General features: G+C 38.8%; 1 protein-coding gene across 3 annotated transcripts in view; it reads right to left on the bottom strand.

Annotated features, from left to right (window-relative positions):
- cdkal1 (CDK5 regulatory subunit associated protein 1-like 1) overlaps window positions 1–21,889 on the bottom strand; it is a 127,399-nt gene that overhangs the window by 68,190 nt on the left and 37,320 nt on the right. For all 3 annotated transcript variants that reach the window (XM_085919163.1, XM_085919164.1, XM_085919162.1), the window contains 4 exons: window positions 20,988–21,084; window positions 18,563–18,611; window positions 14,546–14,666; window positions 6,720–6,823 (listed from right to left, as the gene is read on the bottom strand). In XM_085919163.1, coding sequence (XP_085775289.1) covers window positions 6,720–6,823; window positions 14,546–14,666; window positions 18,563–18,611; window positions 20,988–21,084 — 371 coding nt within the window. The remainder of the gene's footprint in view (window positions 1–6,719; window positions 6,824–14,545; window positions 14,667–18,562; window positions 18,612–20,987; window positions 21,085–21,889) is intronic.

Genomic DNA, 21,889 nt, shown 5'->3' with positions numbered 1-21,889 from the left:
ACTTTATCAAATAGTCAATTTTTTTTTTTTTAATGAATGATGTTACTCTGCAAAAACAAATCAATCTCTTTATTATCAACTGCCCAGTGCACTAGTCTAAAAACGTTGTGATCGTTGAGTTGCACCCAACATTTTTGAATGCCCTCTTTTTTTTTTTCTATTGGTTTGCACAGTCAGAAAATAACCCCAAAAATATATTGAAACAATAATTATTAAAACCAGGTTAAACACAGCCCAGTATTTCTTTAGATGTGTTATTTCTTTGAATGTTACAACCTATTAAGACTTTTAATTAGCGAGTCTTTAATGAGTCGTTTATGCGCCTGCTGGCAATGAGTGCACTGCTTTTGACTACTTTGCCTCTTTAAAGCACTTCAACTTTGATTAGTGCAGTCCAAAAAATGACAAATAATAATTTTCTGTGTGAATGACTGAAGATGAATGCTTTCTATCAGCTACCTCCTCAGATCTGAAGCTTTTGAGAAAAGTAAAGAACAGATATGTGCCACAGAGCAGAACTCGTAGGTATCAATAAGGATTTGGTTAGTGACACACAACCAAAAGGCTGAAAGGGTTCAGACAACAACTTGTGTAGATTAAACAGGCCAATTAATCTCCCCTTCTTCAGCCTGGCAAACTGCAGGTCTCAACTTCAAAGCACACACAAAGTTGAGGACTTGAGCCATTTGTACATTTTTTTTTCACTCATGTGTGACTCAATGGGTTTATGGAAACAACCTTGTAGTCGTGTAGTCTCTTATCTTCAATAGGAGAGTGACTGTGTACGAACCAGTCAGGGCAGAGTGTAAAACTTCCTTGTGTTGCCTGAGGACATAAAACCATCTGACAAAAGGGAGGGGGGGGGGGAAAAGCTAAACGGGAGGGAAAAAAGCTAAGCTCAAAAGAGAATAAAATTTCAAGTTCAAGATTAAATTACATCGGCGATCTTGTGACATGAAGGGAATCAAGCCTGAAAGACCGTGAAGCAGTGCAGAAGGGCGTGCTGGCAAACAGGAAATGAAAATAAATTGTGGCATGAAATATAGACATCATTAATACAGAATTCAGTACAGTGCAACACGTGTGTTTGTGTACGTGTGCGTGTGTGTTTTTGCACGTCTATTGACTATGCAACAGTACATCGTCATTATCATGATGTAATCAAGTGACAATGTTATGCAATTTGTTGACTTACAGTCTTACACTATAGCCATGAAACCTTTTTTTTCTTTTTAACATGGAAATGCAACCAAAACTCAACTAATCTGCAAAAACAAGAAAGGTATTCAACTACTCTTTTTAAACCCATTTGGGGCTTAAAATGACAACGACAGAAAAACTGCCAGTAAGTTGCTATCGCATATAAATCAGAACACAATTGTGTGCCTAACATCTTGCAAATCGGAAATGCACACACGCACACACAGAATGACAGTGGTGCTATCATGGGGGGAGAGCCAAATATGAGTCAGAGGATTGAGAGGAGTTAAACATTTTAACAGGCACCAACCGACTCTTCCGAAGCGTGTAAGGCCTTACAGACAATAAATAAGTTCGGTGGTTGAGCACATGGTCTGAGCTTAAACGTAAGTGTTGTAGTGCCACCTATTGATTGAATGTACAACTGCTCTACCCTCCCCCACAGAGGAGTCAGCCTCAATGCCCTCCCTTGTTTTAGGAGGACAATAAAATGCCGAGAAAATTGATAAAACATGTCATTAATTTTAAAAGAAGTGAGAAATTCACAAGGTAGTTTATCTAATATTACAGTACTTAAAAAAAGTGATATTGTAGTTACACTTTTGAAAAGAAAAATGAAAAAATGAAGTTGTTTAAAAGGAAGGTGGATCATGAACAACGTAATGCAATCCACTAACTATGGAAAAACGACAGAGGAAAGAAAATAAGGTGTGGACCCAAGTTCACAGAGGACAGAGCAGATGGCGTCTGCTTCATTCACACAATAACACTCACACACATTGCATATGCACATATACACAAGCACACATTGGTGACATAATAGTAGCATGCCAGGTGTGCAGTTGGTGGCCTGGAGTCTGGCATGGGCCAAAGTGTGCAAGTGTGTGCTGTCTCGATCCCTTGCTCTCTTTGTGTGAAAGGGGCCCCCTATTCACTCCACTCTGCTGCCAGCTTGGCACTTAATCACAGGACAACACACTACATGCACACACTAGGACAGGCACGCACACAGACACACAAAGCCACGCGCGCAAACACCACCCTCTGTTGCCTTTTTGTCCAGCCTATGGAGCGATTGAAAGGAGGTCAAAGAAGAATTCAGAGAGAAACAAATCAAATACAACGATACTTTGGCTGAACTTTAAAATGAAACTGTGTAAACAAAAGCAGAGGAGTAAAAAATAAATGTCATCTTGATCTAGCACTAACAATCGACTAACCATACACACGCACGCACGCACACGTACGTGCACACGTACGTGCACACACGTGCACACATACGTGCACACACACACACACACACACACACACACACACACACACGTGCATACACCCCCACACAATCACACGTTAAGCACCATGGCCATGCATAATACGCTGTGGTAGAGGTGAGACAACACCCGTGTGTCCAAATCGGGCCTCAAGAGAGTGCCTGGGTAAAGTGTGTATGGCTTTCTATCATGGTAGGGACAAATGTTTGGACGCAGAGTATTGTGAGAACAGTTTGACAGAGGACATAACGTTTTAAAACAAAGTTAAGATTGGGTTGAGTGGTTCTGGTGTGTGTGGAAGTGACTGCACAAATACAACAGAAATATAAATGGGAAAATGGATGTTTGAGATTTTATGCAGGACATAAAAGCATCATGTTAAGGTTTTTAATTCAGGTCTTTCAGAATTATCAAATTACAGATGAGCATTTGACTCTTTTTTTCTCAAGTGGTCATCCCCAATTTATCAATTAATTGTCACTTTACAAATCAAAGTTTTCATGGTATGACAGAATCTCCCTCGATGCCCGTGTGCTACCGAGTAGAATGCTGGGAAAGGTTGTGCCACAGAGGAAGTCTGCATGGAAGTCAACTTCCCATTGATGATGTCATCGTTCTTGTATTGAACAATTGGCTCTTTAGAATGCAAAAGTTGTGACTTGATCAACAAAGTCTCTGCTGACTAAAATGAAGTAGTGCATGTGTTTAGATGTAATTTGTTGAATATGCATGTTAATCATCATTCAATTCCACAAACTCTTTGCAATCTTAATTTTCAATTTATCCAATAATATGTCAATCTCCAATTGGAATCTTTAACCATTTTTGTCTGGGACTCACCATAACCGTTTATATTCTTTCGAGAGAAAATGTCCTCCAAGTGCACTATTGTCTCCATTCTGAATACATCAAGCTGCAAAGATTTGCAAAAAAAGAAGTCGGGAAATGTTTCTACAAGTCGGGGTGGCATACATGTGAACTCTGCTCTGAGTTTGTGGTTGAGAATTCAGTGGCTGTACAAGAGCCACATAATGAAAAACTGTTGCTGGAGCCGAAACTATATATCTAAGCGTGGCCGAGCACACACAGGGAGACTTTCCTGCTTAAAAATAACAGCATCTCAGTCTGAAAGCACTTCTATCCAGAAATCAATTTTAGCTCATCCATGAGAGCTTTACCAGAGGATAATGACTTTGGCCAGAATTTATTTAGCAAGCGCAGCAGATTTCCATGTTATTTCAAACAAGGCGGTACATAGTGGTGACTCAACCACGATCAATGCCGCTACTGTGTCAATATTTAATTTTTTTCCAATTTGTCATCTACACATCAATACAAGACACATTTCTCAGAACTGCTCATCCTATTATTAACTCTTTCACTGCCAGCACAGTTAAAATATATATTTGACGTCTATAGCTGTCAATGGCAGTGAATGAGGTAAAAATAAAGCTATGCGTGCTATGAATCCACCACTCTTTTCAGCCTTAACCACGGCATTCCAATGATTGGATCTACTCACAGGGTAAATAACCCTTGTGTACTTCAGGCGCGTTACTCCACTCATCAAAAAGTCAGTGCTACCAATAAAACTGGTGGAACCACTGACCCGTGCTGGATTGTTCCTGGCAAACCTTGGCAGCCCTGTCTGCCCAAGTGTCACGTTACAGCAGCGGCGGAGGTAAACAAGAGCTGACACCTGTCACAGATGTTGCAGCTAAGCAGTGAGCTTGCCCACATATCTATCAGAGGCTATCTGTCAAATGCCATCCAGCTGATGCCAACGGAATAAACGTGCCGATCTTGCTGTTTGAAACTGATCATTCAGTCATGTGGAAATGACAGAATAAGGAATATCAAACGTAGGCACATTGGGTATTGATTGTCACAGGAAAGCAAAAGCCAAGAGGCTGTTTGACCTTTGATTGGTTCACATTGATCGAATTCATTTTATCCATTAGAAAGTTTGGGAGTCAAAACAAAATTGAAACAAAATACAGATTATAAAGTGAGGGCACAAGGAAGATGGCTTGATGTTGAGGAAGTTTGGCACTGTGTTTTACATTTATTGACAATGTGTCTTATCTGTCCAAGAATCATTTTATCACATCAAATCAATTTCATAAACACAATGAAGCTATAGACTACATCTCATAAATCCTTTCAAAGTTACCCAAGATGAACCAATCAACTCCCAAAGCTGGCTGACTGGTCAATGAGAATTACCACTCATATTTCTAGTTACATGTTCCTATTCACCATCAAATAGCAAATCTAATTGTGGGTTTTATTATGGTCATTTCGATTTGGTTTAAAAAAGAAAACGAATAGCAATTAAAGTGAGAGTCAAAGCAAAAAGAGGGGCATTTCGTTTAACAGTGATATAATTTCAAACTGAACAAAGGGTCTTCGGTTTATAAATGTGGTGCATGATATGTTGAATAAAAAGATATTTCTAAAAGGGAGCATTTTGATTAGATGGCTAAAGGGTGCAAGGAGCAATTATGCCCAAAACGAAACCTGCTTATCACACTTGCCAGTCTGTACGTGTGTTTGTGTGAAATGATCACAATGCAAAGAATTAAATCAGTTTTCAGAGACACATGGATGAAAGGAAACATTTAAGTGTGATCTCATGTTTGGATTTAAACATGAATTATAGGTCCTGAGGATCGTATGTTGTGGACCTAAAAACATCTTGTCTGTGGTACATCCACTGTTTTTTTAAAGGGGGCCACAACCTTCAGCTTCCCCTTTTTGTATTTTGAAAACAACAACCGCCACTTGCTATCATGTTTCCTGTTATAACGGATCAGTCATACATAATCTCACCGACAAACTAAGCTTCCTGCCTAGTGTTTTATGAAACGTGTTTCTCTTGAACATGTTACATTACAATAGCATTTGTACGAAAATCATCTACAAAAGTGAACATTTGGCAAATGAGAATATATTTTCAAGCAACAAAACAATGTACAACAAAGTCGTAAAAAAACACTTTCCAGAATGCTACATGTGTCTCTCAACTATGCAAAGTGAAAAGGGCATGAGATCTACAACCAGCAGTGTCTTCTATCTTACATGAGTGCACGCACACACCAACACCAAGGCCTCGCCAGCTGGTGAATTCGCCCTTGAATGGCCACCCTTGGGCAATATTGTGCATGCAGTTGTTTTAAAGAGTTCTGGATACTGTAGTTGGCTGCAAAAAGGTCTCAAGTTCCAATATGGGTTGCGGCCATTATGTGCAGAGTTTGCGTGTTCTGCTTGTGCTAGTCTTTCACAGTACACTACATGGCTTCCTCCCGTAGAGCAAAAACATGCCTTTTCACTGTTCTTGTTCTTGACATGCCATCATTCAATGAGGACACTTGGGATAGGGTTCAGGCTCCTTCCACACTCCACAGAATAAGCACTTAGAGTGGATGGATGAGTGGATGGATGGGTGGATGGATGAATGGATGGATGGATGGATGGATGGATGGATGGATGGATGGATGGATGGATGGATGGATGGATGGATGGATGGATGGATGGATGGATGGATGGATGGATGGATTGATTGGGTGGTTCGTTGGAGAGATGGACAGACAGATGGCTAGATAACCATTTAATCAATGAATCAATCAAGAGTCGGGGCATGCTCCTTAGTTATCGCTGAATCTTATATTTCCAACTTTGGGGATCCAGTTAAGCCATATTTGAGTATGTTTTCTGTGACTTATGCACATAAAGGCCTGACCTCCATCAAACAGCGGAATGGACTAGAGCTGAGCCAGATCTTTACATCTGTTACCTCTGACCAAATACAGTATTGCCCCACCCCCAAAAAATCCTGTGTACCATAATTGTGGTAAGTCTTCCAAAAAAAGAAAAAAAAACAGCTTTATATGCAAAAGCCAGATTGACTAGGCATTGTAGCCACTGTTCACAATAATCCACTAAAATCAGGATCTGTAATGTCAATAGGTAGATTTGCCCTTGACTGACCCGCCTGGGGGTCTTTTCGAACCATTGCCTGCTGTGCGGCAGGGAAGCTGGGAGTCTACACTTAAGAAACAGATGCCAGGGCACAGCAGCTGTTCATCTGGCATCAAATCAAGCCAAATGGATGGACCCACAAAGCAAGAACAAAAAAAAAACATCAACATGTGTTAGTAAAAACCTTTGCCGCATGATAGGAGGGCCACACGCAAAGTGAAATCAACAATTACCAATGTGAAAATATGTGAAAAATATTTAACTCACCTTGGAAAGACTGTCGTGCTCTTTCAAGCAGCTCTTCAATAGGATAGCTGGCCAGGTCTCCTCTGGCATGCTTGGTCTTGCAATAGGTACATGCATTCAGGCACCTGAACAAGCAGGTAGAGAGAGGATTAGGTCCAGCATCTAACAAATGGAAAAGCAGTCTTTATAGTGGTTAGTCACGCCTAAAAAATCTTCCATACTTTTAGGACTACAAGACACACTTAAAATAGTTTTAAGTGCACCTTATAAGGACCACATGTGTCTTGTGAATGGATGTTGAAATAACACCAAAAATACTGTACATTTATTTACAATGAAGCACTTACTTGGAGGAAAACACAAAAATATCAATTATGGATTTCATCGATTTAAGTCGGATAATAAATTTGGCACAATGAAACACATTTTTTGTGGGAAAAACTGTTAATGTGGTATAAAATATGCTGGAGCATGGCAAAATAGTGTTCATCTAAATGCCCTAAAATATCAAACTGTGACAAATGTTTGACCTCATCCTTGTTTCTCAGTGAAAGAAGCCTCTGTTGTTTCACTGTGTGCCTTTTATACAAAAATATTGAAAAGATTTCTGTTTTTTCTAATTCATTTTTATGTGGAATAAATCGCCTTGACAAAACAACTAGTTAATGATCAATAAGCAGAAAAAGTCTGTGCTTTGGGAAAACTATTCTATCTGCTACTGAGAAAAAACAAAACAACAGGCATTGTACTATGGCTTCACATAAACTGGCCTTGGACCCAGAGACACAGAAATATTTGGTTCAAATAAGCGTTGCATTTGTTTGAACAATTCAGAATTTTTTTCTTTTTGAATCCCACTCTGTATTTGAGATTAGTTGTACTCCTGTCATTTAAGGTTAAATAAACTCAAAGCCACAACTGCTAGAGTGAAATACTGGCTTGCGACTATTTCTTCATTTGATTTTTTTTTATTTTAATAATATCACCACCATCTCAAGATACACCAAAACCCATAATCTACCGTTCATTTAAATCACAATTTTCTAATTTATTGTTTGAAAGAGAACTCTAGGAAGCAGTTAAAAGATTAATGCATCAATAAGCCTTCAGAACTACAAACTCCATGCACAGAGGCATGTCACCAAAGGCAAAAAATTGAGGAGAAAAATAGTTGTGTTTTAATCTGTCTATCCCTGCCACACTGTGCGTTGCTTATCCCAGTTGAGGGCACTAAAGATGGCAGCTAGGTCACATAACCCCGATGTGGAGAAAACAGAGACAGATGGGACTCTGCAAACGCTCACACACAGACATTCACCACAGCCACCACCACCAGGGGGTCCATCCATCTTAATGTGATCAGGCCCAGCTGAGTGGATCACACCAACATTAATCTCAAGAGACAGTGGTCTACTTGCTTCAGTGTGTGTGTGTGTGTTTGCATAATTGTGTGTGTGCGTGCGTATCAATTCCCCGAATGTGTGCATGTGACATTGTCAGTGCGCTGTTGGTGGGCATTTGTCCAATATCACCACGACGCATTAGCAGATTCCACATCCCCATCACACCAAACAATGTGCGACAACTCGTCAGCACTCTGACACACACAAAAAAAAAAAAAGTTGGCGCAGAGGAGCGGTGTCACAGCATGCCCCATAAAAAATACCCATGCTTGCCATGAAGTGAAGTTTCTTGGACCCAAGCGAGAGCCGGTTTTAATTTTAAAGCTATAACATCGTCAACTTCCATAATGACACTAAAAATAAATGCTTGTATATTGTTTACCGCCTTAACAATTTGATTTCATCCTTTGTTTCTCACTATAGTCCTTCTGTTTCCTACTGGCTAATTAAACCACAGAGGTAGCTGCAGCACAACTGTGTAGTTCATCAATGTGTTACAATGAGAGGGGCTTCCTCCCTAGTGTGTCTGGGGATGGTTGGTGTGTGCACAAATGTGTCTGTATATGTGTGTGTTAAAAGCGCTATTGTGTTGCAAGTCTTGAAAAAGAAAGCCCTGTGGTTCCTCTATACATTTGTAAACCTCCCTTGACATGTGCACACACATTCTCACACACGCAGTTTCCTTTAGAGGGACTCCCTTGTGCGGCATCTTAAAGACACAGACTTGGAGACAGTTAAGCAGGAAAAGGTTTTCTCAATGATAAGCACTTAGGTTTTGCACATTAATTAGAAAACTGCTCCATGCATAAACAAATTGGGCCGTGTGTGTGTGTGTCTCAGTCTGCTGACGGGGTTTGCACTATGCCAGTGTGAGAATGCAATTACCGGTAGCAACAAAGCTTAGGCTGCTGGGCAAATCGGCGAGTCTTTCAATTGTAAAGAAGGGTTATTTAGTGCATGTATTATTCACGCTGAGATAGGGCGGAGTTGGTCAATGAGCAAACAGAACCTTAAACTGCCTTTCGATGGGCGAACAAAGCTATGCTTTGCAAGTAGTTAGCCACCGCAATTCAAAGTCAGGAGTCAAAGAATATTGCATACTCAACAATGAAGCCATATGGTGGGAAAGTGGATTATTATTATATTGAGAATGGTTGGCAGTTTAAATCATTTTTGCGCGAGGACATGAGCCTGGTTGTTGCATGGAGAATTTGCATATAAGGCCACTAATTAAAGTGTTCCTACCATCGAAGTCATTAACGGAGTTATCATTAATACGTCGGAAATATATGCAAGCTTGTTCAAAACCCACGCGGTTAATAAGATAATAAAAATATGTGGCCCCGCTGAGTTGTTTTCTCTTTTGCCAATAACTATCTCTGGTCAAGGTATGAATGCTGAGAAATAAACATTCACAAGGTTCCCTCACAGTTGCCCATAATAGAATGTGGGTGTTTGCTTTTGTTGAATCTGTATACACGCACAGATCCTGAGCCAACTGCCTTTCTGCATTTTGTGCATGTCAACTACAGCATAGCAAACGATTTATTCAATCAAGCCTTTGTACGTGGATTTCATCACTCTACCAAGTGAAACTACTGCTTGTTAATTTGACAAAAGGTCACAAAATGACCTTAGAGACATTTGCCAACTACAGAAGTCTAGATTGTTGTTTTGGCTCGCAGATTGAGAGCACGCGCAAGATGTGTGTATGAGACCACAACCTCATGTCAACATGGGACCTCTGAGTGTTTTCATAACTTCTTGTTTTGACTGTAGGCAGACCTCGAGACTGTTTTTACTAGATCAGTCAGGTCATTGTTACAGGACAAAAATGGTTTTGTGCACCATTTTTTGAAATTACCGTGGTTTTTGTATGATTACACTACAGAATGGTAACATTACTGGCAAAATATGTTACCATGGCACCAGAAATACAATAGTAAGTGATTTCCTGTGATTTACCGTGTCTCTGTTTTGACAGAGGGAAACATTTTTAGTTTTTATTTATTTATTTATTTTTATAGGACACGTGAGTTTCGTCTTTATGTGATGAGACTTGCCTTCCTATATACTTTATGATGATGTTCGCTTCCACTTAGGTAAGTTGGAGAAAAGCTATGTAAGCAGCTTTATATTCACTGAATATTACTTGATACCTTCACACCTGTGGATGTAAGTCGAGGCATACATTCATCCACAAAATTCATTCCCTTCTGGGAGAGCCACCCATCAAAATGATCAGAGCCTCACTGTCTGCTGTCGACTCACCACTTGGGCCATAATAAGTAAGAAATTACAGTCAGTCTTCAAGATGAACACAGGAAGACAACCACCACTATCGATTCCATAGTGACTTCCAAAGTTGCAGAAGTTAACTCGACAAGGGAGTGCTGACGTCAAATTAACAAGTTTACGACATTCAGTTCACTGGGGAAATTTCAACACTTGGAAGGGAAACATGGAAAACCTGGTATATTCAAATACTCTGAGACACAATCTGTTGTGTGAATGTGTGTGTGTACGCAAAGTGTGCTTTCCTGTGACATGCTGGTGTTAATTCGGTTACTCGGGGGTTCTGTAGCGTAATGTCTTGTAATGACATACAATCTCATTTTGTCCAAGGAGACACATCAATCTTTTGGATTTACTGCAGGGAGCACAGGCCCTCCTGGTCTCCTGGAGACTGAGGGAGCAAGAGTCATTTGTGTGTGCGTGTGCGTGTGTGTGTGTGTGTGTCAAACATGCATTTGTGTGTTTGTGTGTTAAACAGTGGGAAAGAGGGAAATGGAATAATATGTTCAGACCAGTGGAGCTGAAAACTACCCATACATTGGTTTGATAAACATCAGGAAGGCCACTGCGGGGCACAGCCAGAGGAGGTGGAGGTGTGTGACAGAATCTACATTGGTGTATTGGTGTTGTGTGAAAATAAATAAATAAAAATGTGTTTGTGGGTTTCTTTGTGCATGTGTGATAGAAAATATGCTAGAGTGCCAATTGTAGTGTGTTTTGCTGACATCCTGCATGGATGCATTGTCAATCTCTCACACAAGAGACGATTGTGTAAACACCCCTTTACAGTTTGTCAAATTTTTATGAAGAGTCTTTTTTTTGTCATGAAAAAACGCTGACATGAGTTCCTTCATTTCTAAAGAATGTCAGTGCAGTGTTTCTTCTTGGCCTTGGCTTTGTCTGACACTTTACGATACAGCAGACCAAAAAGAAAAGAGAATGGCAATGAGGAGTGACAAACAAATACATATGGTACAACTGAAGTATCGAGCAGTAGTTTATGAATGCTTTTGAAACAACTTTTCAAGTACCATATAAACAAAAAACAAAAAAATATAAAGAAAATAAAACTGAAAGAAGGGGATCATCTCTACAAATGTATTAGTTCAGTGCAGTTTACATGTTGAAATTGAGTAGAAAGACATTAAAAGACATTTAATGTCTACCCCTTGATGATCTCACATTGATAAGATTATTAGTATGCAGTAATGTATCTCAAAAGTAATACAAATTATGGCATGTACAAATATGAAAACTTTACAATATGGAATTTCTACTCTATTGTGTGTAAAAATCCAGAACCTTTCTATTATCTGACTGACTTGTGACACAATAGCTAAAAAGATAGCAAGCAATACCTCTGCAACATATCAGGTCAAAGTGTCAAATTTTCAATTACTTCAGTTTTTTTGTTGTTGTTTTTTCAAGGTAATAATTCTAACGCTGACAGAGAAAACATTAGTGTGGTGGCTGTTGTTTCAAGGGGAGTTTTAACCCTGGCCCCTCCGAGTCAGTATATTGTTTTTCCTCTACATGTCCATGTCTCTGACCCCAAACTTACCCCTCTCAGCTGGCTAAAACTGTTACTGTTACACCTTGGTCACAATGCTTAACACAAATCTATGTTAAGGTCAGCGGCAAGGTTGATAAGACCCATTATTGTTCTTTGTCCACCCGGAGAGTTGACGAAGAAGTTATGGCGGCCAGAAGGAAATCAGAGGAAAGGCCTTGCCTTATTTTTTTTCACCCTAAGAATACTGCAGAGTCTAAAACAGAACATCGTGGAAGTTCACCGAAGCAACTGCCTTTAGTCAAATGGAGAAAATATCCTGCACGCATATCTACTTGCGTGCCTGGAGGACACAAATAATGGCAAGTTATTGGTTTGCTGTAAAAGGCAGAAGATCAAGCAAAACATGAGCATTGTAATGGCAATGTGAGAGATCATAACTACCAGAAATGTAACTAAATAGAGAGAAGGGAAGGGACACATAATGAAATGAAATGAGCTGTAACAGTGGAACAAATGGCTTTTTTTAATGCCTGGAGTTCATTGGCAATGGTTCACACAAACAAACAGCAACACACAACACACACACACATTTAATGACCCATTCTGTCTGAGTGGCAGTAAATTCCTGGTTTATGATGCTAAAGCATCCCAATTCAGCTTGCTCACAAAGTGACTTTTGTTGATACTGGCAAAACGCACGCACACGTGCACGTGCACACACACACACATACACGCACTGTCCACCAGCTGACCAAGAAGCTAACAACATCTTTTCAACACCTCGGTCTACTTAACATCGGTTTCAACCTGCCAAAACACTGCCTCCATCATCTCCGTACCCAAGACCTCCAACTCTGGATGTCTATGAGTTAGTTTTTTTTAAATTATTTTTTTCACAAAATGGCTTTGATGTACTTGCATAAAAACTTTAGTGTACCAGTTGTATGAGAACATAAATGCAATTTATAATAACGTTTTGACATTAACATGAAACTATGGATGAAAATGAATGTTTTATGACAGAGCAAGGCTTCAATCTAACGTTTGTCCAAAAGAAAAAAGTCCTCTAATGCCTCTTGTCATCTTTCCAACATTCTCTTTTGAGGCAGGAGGCAGCAGGAGTTGGGTCTGCTCTGCATTTGCGCGTTGCACAAAGATCTCTCTTGTTTTGTCTGCTAACAAATGTCACCAATGATGTCACTACTTCAGAAGAGGATTTAAAATGGATTATCTAAAAACAGAGCACATAAAGAACACACTGTCCCTCTCACATATAATTTTATATCAGCGAAGCCTGGTCAAATTAGGGACACCAATGACTGACCAAATTACACAAAAGCAGATGTTCAGTAAGGATTTGCAGCAACTATTCACTTTATCCAACAGCCTACTGAAAGACTTCCAGTATAAAATAACAAAAACACAAGAGGATTTGCTTGTTGCTTATGTGACCCCTTAAAAAATAAAGACATACATACATACATACATACAACAGAAAGCAAAAACAGCAACATTCAACACGACTCAAGCGCTAACATTATACATTACATAAAGTATGACATTTATAGTAATGTGCTGTAGAAGGAAAAATTTCATGTGCTGCATCAATGTCACACTCTTAATAACAACAATGTCTCGCTCATCTTGTGTTTGGGCAGTAATACATTTAAGCCCAGAACCCAAGGGCAGGTAAGAGTACCCTAGTCCTCATGTTCTGTTATAATGGATGTGAAAATAAATATGTAGTTAGTGCATGAAGTTACAAGACCACTAAACTGTGGAAAAAATCTTTACAGAACATGTCAAACAAAGGAATTATGTGATGCTTGTATACAAGACAAAAGTGGCGGAACAAAAGCTGAAGAAATCAAAGCAAGCATTGTGGCTACAATCGGTAGTTCATTGCTTCGTGATGGACATCATGAATGTACGGACACTGAAGATATGCACAGGAATGGCTTCTAGATTGCCATCAGTGAAGGTCAAGCACAGAGGAATTAGTCTGAACGAACCCTTTTTTAAGTAGCCCACTGAGAATACAGGACATGGTTTGTCGCAACATGAAATTAGCTCATAAAATGTTGTGATATGAGCGTGGCTGCAGACCTGTTTTTTAGTCAAATTGTCATAAATTACCATTTTAAATAAATTTCTGTTTTAGCAATTAGATTGCAAGACATTTTTCAAGCCCATACTTCTAGAGAAATTAAGTCCGGTAAAGCAACGTCTATGTAGCAACATAAGAAAAAAAACTAATTAAAATATTAGCAGGGACTGCTATTTGTGAACACCATCATTAGTTTTTTTTTCGGTACACATTTTTCTTCATGTTTTAATTTGTAATGCAATTTGCAATGTCTTTGATGCAATGCAGCTATTATAATGATTCTGAGCTTTTCACTTTGTTTTTTAATACACTGCTATTATTGTTAACACTGTAAACGTGTGGTTTTCTAATATTCCACATTTCAACTAAGGATAATATAATAACTACTTAAGAGGTTACATAACAGAGATAAAGTAAACTGCTCATAATAGATACATGTGTAATTTATGTTCTGTCAAGTTGTAAATTACATACAAACTCAAATCAAGGTTGCTGGATAATATTCTACTGTATATCATTTGTGTCTTACCCTGTGTTAATGGAGATGATTTCAATTAGAGGGTTTTTCCTTATCTTGGGAAGGTCAAGTCTGGCTCCCCCTAGCCTCCGGCCTCCATCTTTCTTCTGGCCCAAAAGACGAACTGAGTGACCTGAATTAAAACAAAATACAAAATTAAAGCAATAGTGATGTCTCCCGCTCCTCAAACAGTGCCAATTTCTTTGGTCGTTTTTGATCAGCTTAAGTTGCATTCGTTAAATATTAACACACAACTTGAGTAGGCGATCACGAATAAATACAGATGGAGACTCTTCATCGAACATCAAGCGAATGAACATTGCACATCTACATTGCACACTTCAACAGAAAATTGTGACCCTGCATCGGGTTTTGAAGTTCCACATACAATACACTCCATTGTTTCTTCATTGAACAACAACACTATAGACTGTTTGTCAAGAAGGAGCCTCAAAGACAGAAATCAAGCAAAAATAAGGTGTCTGGCTATTTGTAATCGCCTGTTTGCAATGATCACGCATTTTAGACAACAAACTTGCTTTAATTTCTAGCCTCAGGTACGAATGAAATTATATTTTCATATATCTATAAATATTAATGGTAACACAATAAAAATCTTACTGAAAACCCTGAACTCTCTTTTTATTAGTTTTGGGGTGAAAGTTCATGCATTTTTTTTTAAGGCAGTTATAATTATTCCATGAATGAAAACTAAACTAGTTGCCGATCCCCACAACTTCCTAAACAAATACGTTCATCTTAATGCATGAAAATACAGACACATTTTCATTTCAATAAATGGATGCTGCACACAGAGTGACTTGTAAATGACAAAAATTGATAAAGTTATTGAGAAAAGACACCATACAAGGGGCACAAATAAAAATCCATAACTGAGTCAAATTGTTAAATGTCAGTGATGTTCAACCTTTATTGTGTCGAAATGGAATGCTGTGGTCTCCTCTCTCTAAGCATCTAATAGCCTTATAGAAAGATGTGTGTGAGATGGAGGCGCTGAGGGATGGAATTGTCTTGCTGTTTCTATCCGCTTTACATGAGTCTCCAGGGAGGGTGGGCTCAGGGCAGGAAGCATGGCTATCATTGGTAGATAAAAATTACTATCAGCCCCTGAGAAGGACAAAAAGCCAATCGGTGAGGCGTGACTGGTCGTAATATCCCGGTACAAGCTGGGAAATGAGAAAACTCCGCTCACGAAACGTAGGAGTGGCTGTGGATTTGGCTTTCTTACAGCTAGCTGCTGTTCCCAGAACGCTGACTGGCAATGCAGCAATATATATTCTTTTCTCTCATTTATTATCATCATTTTTTTTTTTTGCTAGACCCTATCAGTTATTTGATCCAGTAAGTCAGTGCATCAACACAGGAAGGTTTAAACAAACAATTTAAGTTTTTTATTTGAATATGTTATTATTATTATTATTATTATTATTATTATTATTATTATTATTATTATGGGCAAGTTCCTTGAGATCTTTGAATCTTGTCAATTGTACGCAACTATATCTGTATCTTACAAAATTTTGCCAAAGTGCGCAAAATTGAAAAGCGCTGTCCATTTTTCATCTCAAAATACAGTTCACCGGGCTCAATTGTTCTGATGGGCAATCCTATATATACACCTGATAACCACATTCTCCACGCCTTAGTCTTTCCCACCCTTCAAATGTTCCTGCTTTTTCACATCTCTATAAATATGGCTTGACGTAATCAATCCACTCATAAATGCCTCCTAAAGGGTGACAGCGAAGATGGGAAAAAAGAATAGATAGAAGACAAGAAGATGAATTCCTCACACGTGAAAGCTGTATACGACGGGTAGATGGAGGGTTGGATCGCAGCGATAGGGGCTAAAAGGATGACCTCTTGACTTACGACTGATGTCTCATAAGTGGTGGATCTGCTGTTTGATTGGAAGGCATCAACAGGGTGGGGAACATTGGAAATAACGGACGAAGGTGGCTGATGACGACGAGGTTTAATCGGTTATCTTGTCAATGTAATGGCCCAAGCAACACCTACAATTGTATCGAACGGTGTTAATATCTCGGTAATGTCTGCAAAATTAATTTGAAGGGACACGGCTTTTTAGTGTTTTTAAAGAAAACTACATTAAAAAAAATCCACATTCCTATAAAACCAAAACTATTTTAACTGCAGCACATAGCTAGACAGCAGCAAGCCTCTGTACCAGCATTTGATGTTGTCACATCAAAATACGAGGTCACTATGCATCAAAAGATGGTGTTTACAATACCATTCAGAATTCCATTTTAAATCGATGTGAATGGGTCAACTTTGCTTCTGTCGCAGATACATCTTTATTCTTAAGCTTGATCTTATTTTTAGCAAGGACCAAGGTAGCAGTTTGTTTATCCTGGTGAAATATGGATCATGAGGTCATATTGATGCTATATAACCTCTGATCTCTAGCTAAGTAGATGCATTAGCCCGGGTAACCTTGTCCCGATCTCTCTCCTACACACACAAGTACAGGCGGAATCTAAACTGTTTCTAAAAAAAAAAACCTCAGAATAACAGGTAAAATGGTATCATCTGAGGATTTAATCTCAACTAGGAGAGATCGATATCAGAACACCAATAGAAACACTGAAACCGCTCTACAAAGGCTACACATATGTATCATGGCATCAGACAATCAAAAATATATTTCAGTCTGGGTATGGTCCAACATTTCTTGTACTTTGTGACTTTGCCAAACATTGGCAAAATTTACATATTGAAAAACAATTGTTAGATTTTTTTTCAGATTTCATTGTTAATTAAGTAAACATTATTGCCATAAACAGGGGAAAAAAATAAAAATGAGAAAATGGATTTGTATGGTCATAAACTGTGCTTGCAAGAAAATCAACATGTGGTGAAAGGCAACTAAACTGTATAAGTAAGCTTTTGACCGCATTAACTGCCCTATCCAACAATATGTATGTGAACACATAATGTTAAAATACTGCATGCGTGCTCAGCAACTCAACCCAAGATAACGCAAGTCATTTACAACAGGTAGTAACATAAGCTTTATGGTTCAAAGACTCAGTAAAATTAAACACAGCTTTACTGTGGCGGGGTATTCTTATTCAGTGGCGGTTATATTCCTTTTAAACGAAGACCCAAACTGAAATGATCGTCTCACACATGAAGACGCAAGCTCATAAAAGCTTGCCAATGTTTTTGTTATGTGGAAAAGAGACCTGCAAGCAATTTTGTTGAAGCAAAGAAATGCGTCTTACGATTCATTGGCATGCGCATTTTAGTTACCATTACAAAAGGCAAATCCCCAGTTTAAAGGTCTCCTGGCCTCTCAGCTGAAGTAACAGCTCTGGATTTATATGAGGTCATAAAGAACAGTAATGATACTGGGGAAATTAGTTTCTGTTGGGGGGGGGGGGGGGGGGAGCAGTAGGAAATCGAGAACGGTAGGAAGGTGCACAGGCTTAGAGACAGGGTATAAGAAGGCAGATGGGTAAAAAGAATCACATGTTTAAAGATGCTGAGGGGAACATGTTAAGAGATTGGTAATCAATATGAAAAACTTATTGTGGATCTAGTTCATATGCGCTTTATGTGCATACTGTACAGTAAGGGTGTGTAGTCAGACAATTTAGAGTTGATTACACTGTAAAATTTAAATGTCCCTAATTAAGAAGCTTCCAGTGCAAACACACACTCAAACACAGGCACACATGCAAAAGCCAATCTGTTTTACAGTTGTTGTTTTTAGAAGAGAACAGCTGGGGGTGTATGACAGCTTTAGTGGACATCCATAATAAACTCTGTGTGACCTTCGTTAACAGCAGAGTACTGTGGTGCCGAGATAGTTTAAATGGATGAACTAATTACTGACACGTGAGTCAGTCTTCCTTGACAGAAAAAAAAGCATTTGACAATCTGTTTTAGAAAGAACCAAAACGGACTGATACATTTTTTTATACAACAAACTTGGGGTAATCTGAATTCAACAGTGGTGTATTTCTGTGCACATTTAAATACCTTTCACAGCCTCGTCCACCACCTCTACCACTCGATCAATCTGTTGGACCTAAAATACACAAAAGCAAACGCATGTTTGTGCACAGTCAAGTTCAAACTGATAAAATCAATTGTGTCTATGTCAAGTCAGCACATTGTGGATAAGAAGATGTCCCGAATTCCAATATGTTACAGAATTCCTGCAGCATTGCTCGCATTTACTGTAGATATGGCAATCAACTGCTAGTGGGGAATGTGTGCCGTTGAGTTCCTATCCATGTTTGCCATTAAACAGTACATTTACGTTCCACCTGTAAAACAGTATGTGAGAGCGATACGGCTCAGGTTTTTAAGTGGCCATTAGGTACTCGGTATGTCGCCATATAAATGTCTTGGCTGTGGCAGCATAAGCCACCATGTGATTGTACATTTGGCATGAACTGATTGGATTGAACAATAAAGTATGGCGTAACAAAGGACATTCTAAATCTGCGATTCTCAACTGGTGGGTCAGGAATCAATGTATAACGTGTTGATATTATGAAAGGCACGCAACAAACTAGTTTGATGGCATAAAACCTGACATAAGAAGACACATTTAGTGTGTCATGCTTACTGATGGTTTTAATATTTCATTGGAATTTATTTTCATAGATAGACATTCACATTTTGTAAATGTTTGTTCACCTCTATATGCGGCATGTGATTGATTCAGAATGTACGTTTTCTATTACAAACAAGTTTGTTTTTGAATGAGGTTTCCTTTTTGTTATCTTGTAAAATTTGATAACAGTAGTAGGCAGTGTGAAACGTGTACATCTGTGGGACAAATACAAAAACAAAGAACATGCAAGAGGTACAAAAAGATGTGCACCATGAGGGCTGGTGTATTTCTTGTAATTCTCTGATTACTAAGCCGGAGCTGTTGTTTGTTTGCGTGGAGATGTGTGATGCATCTTAGATAAAGGATGTGACATGTCTGGTTCGGAGATGTGAAACACCGTGGGCTTGCGTGACTGTGTACCTCGCGCACAGTTACACTGTCATTCATTTCACAATAACATCAACAAAACAAACAAAGCACAATCATGTAGAGCATGTGAACACTACAAGAGCAAATTATTTCAAAAGCAGTCTTAAGCACCCCCCACCTAGGCGTTAAGAGGATTCGCTAAACAAAAATTCACAACTGGTACTTTGAATCTGATTTTCATATACCACCAACTGTCACTACCGTTGTGTGTTTTGATAAGAGAGTGTGCGTGCAATGGTACGCCTTGCTCTGTGATTGTTACCATATGTGCCCCTTCATGCATGCGCGGATTTCTGTCTGTCCGTTTGCGTGTGCGCGTGTGTCTGTATCAATGCAAAATCCAATCTCTTCATGACAATAGGATGCACAGCAGTGGCAAACTTCCCAGATGTTTCTGCCGCGCCCTGAAGGTGTACGCGCATACAAGCTTGTTTATCTGAATGTAATTATATTATACATACATGCTACTTGAATGTGATTTGAATGTAATTACGTTACATAGTGGCATGTTGACTTAAATGGAACTGCATTATTCATTTAATGCAAAATCTTTGCTCCCTACTCTTGAACAGTATATTTTAAAGTGACCAAGAGTATTTGCTTGATTTACCAACAATTTCAACAAAGTACTTCACGTATATGTTTTAACTTGATCTTAACTTCTGTTTGATGAATGTTCATTTGCCAGGAAAAACAAATTTTGCATCATTATTAAGCATTGTCAATACATAAATGTGCAATCCTCAAAATGTGACAGCTGTGGAATTTAGCTTGAGCTGGTCTGATTCATTACATAGTCTGGTTACACACTACGACCCATAGCAATATAATATTACTGATCACTCTAGATGAGGGGGTGTTGATTTTCTGTCTGAACTCAAATACAATTAATCTAATGATAATTATCGCTATGTTATTATTCCAATGGTTGCTTCAGAGGTTGACATTTGTGATTCCATTCAGATCTACTGGGTTAGAGACGTCAGCATAAACCACCCTGATAAATGGATGGGCAGAAATGAGTTCCAAAACCAGTCAAAAGAGAGACACTCGCTGTGTAATATATGTCATTATATGTCTCGTTCTCCCCATTTGAGTTGCTCTCTATCTTATTTCTTTCATTTCTTCGCATACAACTAAAACTCTGCCCTTTTTTCTATCCAGGTTTATTTGAGTGGTACTGGTCTTGTATTCTGGGGAGCGATACTGATTCACAAAACAGCAGGGGGGTCCAAACGGACCAAACCAGATTCAACATGCTGCCAGTGACTTGTAAAAATGACCTGCAATATCTTTAATAGGTGTATGTATAAAAAAAAAAGGCCACTGTTTAAAATTATAGACTCTTACGTCAAACTCACATTTTATTGCCAAATGTACAATAGAATAAAGGCAAACTAGTAGCAAACATACCCCTATGATGCTGAGCCCTTTAAGATAGTCCATTCGAGGTTGGGCTTGTGGAACACAACCGGCTAATACCACCTTTTTTTGTTGCTCTTGGGCTTTTCTGTAAAAGAAAAAAGAAGGAACATAATATTTTAAAATTTTGTTCCCCAACAAAATTACAGATCAGCAGGAACACTTGAAATGTGCTCCTCCATCACTCAGTTTGACAAGACTTTATTCTAAGTGGTAAACACACATGCACATAACTTAATGGCCATAAATAACCGAGGCTGTCTAGACATTTCACAAAGAACTGTTTTTGAAAGGAAAATTCAGAGCCACTAATCTACTTCTTCAAATGGTTGACAAGATGCTTAAAAGGCCTTCACGTGTCAGCGGTGGTTCCTTGCTACGAGAAAGGCAGATGACACATTTTGCTACTTTAATTTAAAAAGGAAGGCAAATTGAGTGAATTTTTTTTAACCATAGTGGAAAATATGATAAGACTAAATAAAATGACAATTCTGCCATGTAGGATAAATTGGTTAAAGAAGAGAACATTGTTGGAAAGATGCCTGGTCCATAGACAACAAATGACACATCGCAACAGCTCAGAGGTAGTTGACACGTCAAACTGGCTCCCCTCTGACTCTAAAATCCTCTTAAACGATGTCAGATGGACAATAGAAAAACCGAAATATTGTTTATTTACACCACAGCATATCACATGTATCTAATGTCCATGTGGACAGTTGACAACTGCTGGAAATTCAAGGCCAAGCCTGGAAACGATAAGAGGAACATGAAGTGACTTCAGAGTTGTCTATTTATATGCATCAAAACATTATATCTAAAATAATAAAATAAAATAAAACATAGTGGGCAGAACTATACATGGTGAAGCCTCCACATTTATGTGTATGGGG

The sequence above is a fragment of the Syngnathus leptorhynchus genome, chromosome 8, assembly GCF_054491065.1.
Source record: "Syngnathus leptorhynchus isolate UIUO chromosome 8, UIUO_Slep, whole genome shotgun sequence".
Lineage (NCBI taxonomy): Eukaryota > Metazoa > Chordata > Actinopteri > Syngnathiformes > Syngnathidae > Syngnathus > Syngnathus leptorhynchus.
The sequence above is the reverse complement of the archived record's forward strand: the minus strand, read 5'-3'. Positions and strand labels throughout refer to the sequence as shown.